At 32.9% G+C, this 4,147-nt stretch overlaps 1 protein-coding gene across 1 annotated transcript; it reads right to left on the bottom strand.

Annotated features, from left to right (window-relative positions):
* Window positions 1-2,532: 2,532 nt before the first annotated feature.
* On the bottom strand, window positions 2,533-4,147 carry LOC18105643 (phospholipase A1-IIgamma). Its single transcript, XM_024586535.2, has 2 exons — window positions 3,525-4,147; window positions 2,533-3,416 (listed from the first exon to the last, which is right to left on the bottom strand). The coding sequence occupies exons 1-2, from the start codon at window positions 4,083-4,085 to the stop codon at window positions 2,784-2,786; spliced, it is 1,194 nt and encodes a 397-aa protein (XP_024442303.1). The 5' UTR covers window positions 4,086-4,147; the 3' UTR covers window positions 2,533-2,783.

The following is a 4,147-nucleotide window of genomic DNA, read 5'->3' as shown; positions in this document are numbered from 1 at the left end:
TTATTTAAAATGGTTTATAGAATTTTTTTTTTCAATTTTATCCTTTTAGAGTTTTTTTCCTATTGAATTTTATCCTCAATTTTTTATTGCTATTTTTCTACCTTTGAAGTTTTGAATCAGATTAAATCAATGGATTGAATATAAGCATCAAGTGCTTGGTGTTTTTGCCTTTTGCTTTTCAGGTTGCTATTTTGACAACACAAGCAATCTCTTTCAATTACCGGAATAATATTTTTTTCTATATGTCGCATTAATATCTTTTTTATGTCTCTTTTAATTGTTGAAAAAATTGTTTAATAAAAAAACTGATACTGACAAACCATCAACCAAATCTTTCTATTTTGAAAAAAAAAATAACATCATTTTGAAAAAAAATTAAGGAAAATAGTCAACAAGTTTTGACTAGATTTGTCCTGGATTCATCAGGACATGGGTCAATCCAAGTTTTTGATTGTTTTACATTGGATCAATTCTCCCCTAATTTCTTTTGAAACCCAGACCAATCTAAGCCTTGGGTCATGAGTCAACCTATCGAGTTGAGCTGAGTTTTAAAATAATAGTTTTCCAGATGAGGTGCTTCCAGTTTAGTTATTGACTAAGATCATAGGTTTGAAAAGTTAACACGAGTTGACATCATTTCCCCCCTAATTACATCCTTTAAAGTTATTTGTTTTGAAAAATAAACTCTTTTATTTTCTTTGGTTTTCTTTCAATTAGGTTATCATCATTTTATAATCTAGATAGGAGGTTTGGCTGGGTGACCTAGATTTTTTTTGTTGCTTTTTTCTTTTATCTTTTTTCGATTTTATCCTTTAAAATTCAATTCTCTTTAAAATTAAGCTTCATATTTTTTTTATTTTACCTTCTATTATGCTATCACATTCATATGATCCTGGCTGTGACTTTTGACGGGTAATTCCAAGGTTTGCTGATGCATTGTTTTTTTAAGCTTTTTTTTCACTAATTTTTTTTCTTGATTTTATCCTTCTATATTTGGATATTATGAATCTTTATTTTTAACAATTTTTATTTTTTCCAATTTTTTTTTATTTTTTCAAGTTGTGATTTTTTTTTTAAAATATGCTGACAACATTTAAACATTGCTTTTTAACACTACAGAAAAATTAGCTCAACTCAGTATGTGACAAAGCGCGAGCCACCTAGTTTGGTGTTGTGGTAGCTTTTGTGGTTGTGGTTTTAAAAAAATTATTTTATAAAAAGTACTTTTGGTTGAGGTTGGTTTGATATTTATATATGTTTGGTTAAAACTATGGTTGAAATTGAGGTTGAACAAAAAGTATTTTAATGTGTTTGGTTGAGGTTTTACTTTTCAAATTGAGGTTATAAAATAACTAAAAAAGATATATATTAATATTGATGGTTTTTTATTTAAATATTGTAGATTTTACTATTGCTATTACATCATGAAATAAATAATACTTTATACAAATTCATCCGACAAGGACTACAGTTTTCATGGTTTTAGAGCATGCAACAAAATCAGGCAAAATATCATCAGGAACAAAATTGAGATTATGATCAAATTATGTAAATGCTACGCCATCATGTGAACTCCTTCTAATTTATATAGTGTCATTGAATAATGTTAAACACTAATTTTTCAAATAAAAAAGAATTATAAATTAAAAAAAAAATTGGTTTTTTTACTAGGTCGGACCCGGTCTAATACATTTAGATTTGGTTCGGATCCGGTCCAACCATGAACAGTGGATTCAACCGAACTGTGCATAATGATTTAAATTCACATCGCATTGTTCATTTTTATAAAGTAAACAGTGCAGAGTAAATTAATTCACTTTGCACATATGACAATGGGAAGTAAGCGGTGTGGAACGCAGAGAATGAAAAACAGTAATTTTTTGTTTTAGCAAAACCGATAGTATGACCTCAATTTTTAATGGGATCCATCTCTAAATCAAAACTTAAAAATTTTAACCAAATAATTATAAATTATGGTTGGGATGAAATCCAATCCCAATACCAATCACGACTTGGTTGGAATTGGAAAAACGTTTTGAAATGATAGCATGCAAGACTTGTATTATTTTATTTTTTTTAATCGAAAATGCTTTCATTATTGTACGTGATTTAAAACTTTTGGTGAGCTCATTCAGTTATCATTTAAGAAGGAGGCTCTAAATAAAAAGGTGGTCAAAATGGGTGATGTGTCCAAAAATTTTTAAGAAAATAAACTTTAATATTCCTTAAGCTTTACAAATAATATAATTTACATCTGTTTGAATGTTTAATATTTAATTTTAGTTAAAAATTTTATATTTTTTATATTTTAGTTCATGGTTAGAGCGAGTAGAGAGAAATTTAGATCAAATCCCACTAAAATAGATCTTGGCTGAATTTTTTCATTCCCAATAAGAAAAGCTCCAAATAGGAATTTTAAAGAGAACTGTGAAATTTTGATAATTTAGCTGAAGCAATAACATCTTTATTGAATATTAGATTACAATACGAGATGATTCCAGTTTGCTGGACTCAACTAGCACAAAAGGGATATAGCAAGCCAATAATCTAAGACGGTCAAAGCAGGCCAACAATTGCCAGAAAGCAACATACGAAATACAAATTCCTGAACTCCTCCACTTCTACAAGGAGTTGTTCATTTATTAATATCTTAGAGAGGCATAGAACCCTTATTAAGTTTTATTATTTGATGCTTGGCTTATTGCCAACTTACTGCTATTAGGAAATTGCCATAATTTTGAATAAGATCAGTATCATGCTGGCGACAGAATACTGTTTTCCAGTTAGAGGATGATCCCCTCAACATCATCTTCAGTAGGAGGATCCGGCACATAATCATTCAACTTCCAGAATCCGTTGTCTGTTTGGATCATACCATTGTTCTTCACATTCCACCAATTAGGTGGTATTTTATACTTGTCCGGCAATAAGTCGAGACCTTTGTTTAGCAGTGCTATATCACGATCGACCACTAACTTGAATTCTTCTTCTTTCCCTTGGTAACCTGCTATTGTATGTAGATAAAGCTCTAAATCATGGGGTTTGGTGGGATCCTTGGGGTACGGGGACTTGATACTGTCAATTTCCAGTTCTTTACCTACATCTTGGTACAAAAGTACTGGATGACGAGGAACAGGATCTTTCGAGTTTTTTATACGTAACACATGAAGATCGTTGGTAAGACCATTGAATACATCTTGGAAGCCTTGATCTCCTACGCGGGGACATGCATATGCAAAGACTGTGACAGGAAATCCTATGTCCGACCCAGATGGCTTGTTGTAACCGTTGGCAACTATGTCCATGGCATTCAATGTTGCAAGTGCTGCACCTAAGCTATGGCCTGCCACGGTTATGCTCACTTCCTCTCCATTGAGAGCATACCTGTCCACAAGTCTCCTGACCTCAGCAAGAACCTGGCCAGTACGAACGTAGTAAAATAAATAAGAATATTACATGATTATATATTTTGAGGCAATGACAAAACATGGATTTAAGAATCGATTTTATTTATTTATTTTTACCTGCTCCCTAGCACTGGTCTTATTGTATTTGGACTTCGAACTTTTGGCCACGTACACATTGTGAAAACCACTGTGCACCTTGGGATTGTTGGTTGCTCCAAAAATATCAGAAGCTGGTATTAAAACGAATAGAAAATCCTTTAACCATTCCGCGGGCAAGATTGTTCCTCTCCAGCAAACCAAAATATCCCTTCTCCCTAATACTCTCTGGCCTTCATCGGTTGTTACAGCCACGTAACCGATCCAAGCAGACCCTTCGAGATCCAATTCGAGCACCTCTGCAATGTCTTCTGATTTCAAATAGAAGTACTTAGTTACTTGGTATTTGAATGGATTTCCATTCTGTAGATTCACGTTCATGAATAATTCTTCTGGTGGATGACGGGAAAGCGCATATGAATCCGATGCCTTCACGTAATTGAAGGCATCGCCGATAGCTCCAACCCTTTCACCATAGTGAATAAGATAACGGCGGAAATCAGTGTTGATAGGGTGGTCCAAAAGACCCTCCCAGTTCTTTGCACCACTGAAATCCTTCCAGTTATCTGCTATGCTTGCCATATCAATGAGTCTCACTATGTTAAAACTTGAATGCCTTCTCTTTTTTGCAAGTTATTTACGAG

The sequence above is a fragment of the Populus trichocarpa genome, chromosome 15 (genome assembly GCF_000002775.5).
Source record: "Populus trichocarpa isolate Nisqually-1 chromosome 15, P.trichocarpa_v4.1, whole genome shotgun sequence".
NCBI lineage: Eukaryota > Viridiplantae > Streptophyta > Magnoliopsida > Malpighiales > Salicaceae > Populus > Populus trichocarpa.
Note: the sequence above shows the minus strand (reverse complement) of the source record. Positions and strands in the feature narration are given on the sequence as shown.

Bases quoted from the DNA above. Each gene is read 5' to 3' on its own strand.
- LOC18105643 (XM_024586535.2), bottom strand. From the start codon at position 4,085: ATGGCAAGCATAGCAGATAACTGGAAGGATTTCAGTGGTGCAAAGAAC. The intron at 3,417-3,524 runs GTAAAAATAAAT...CGTACTGGCCAG, and splicing joins AGACCAGTGCTAGGGAGCAG to GTTCTTGCTGAGGTCAGGAG.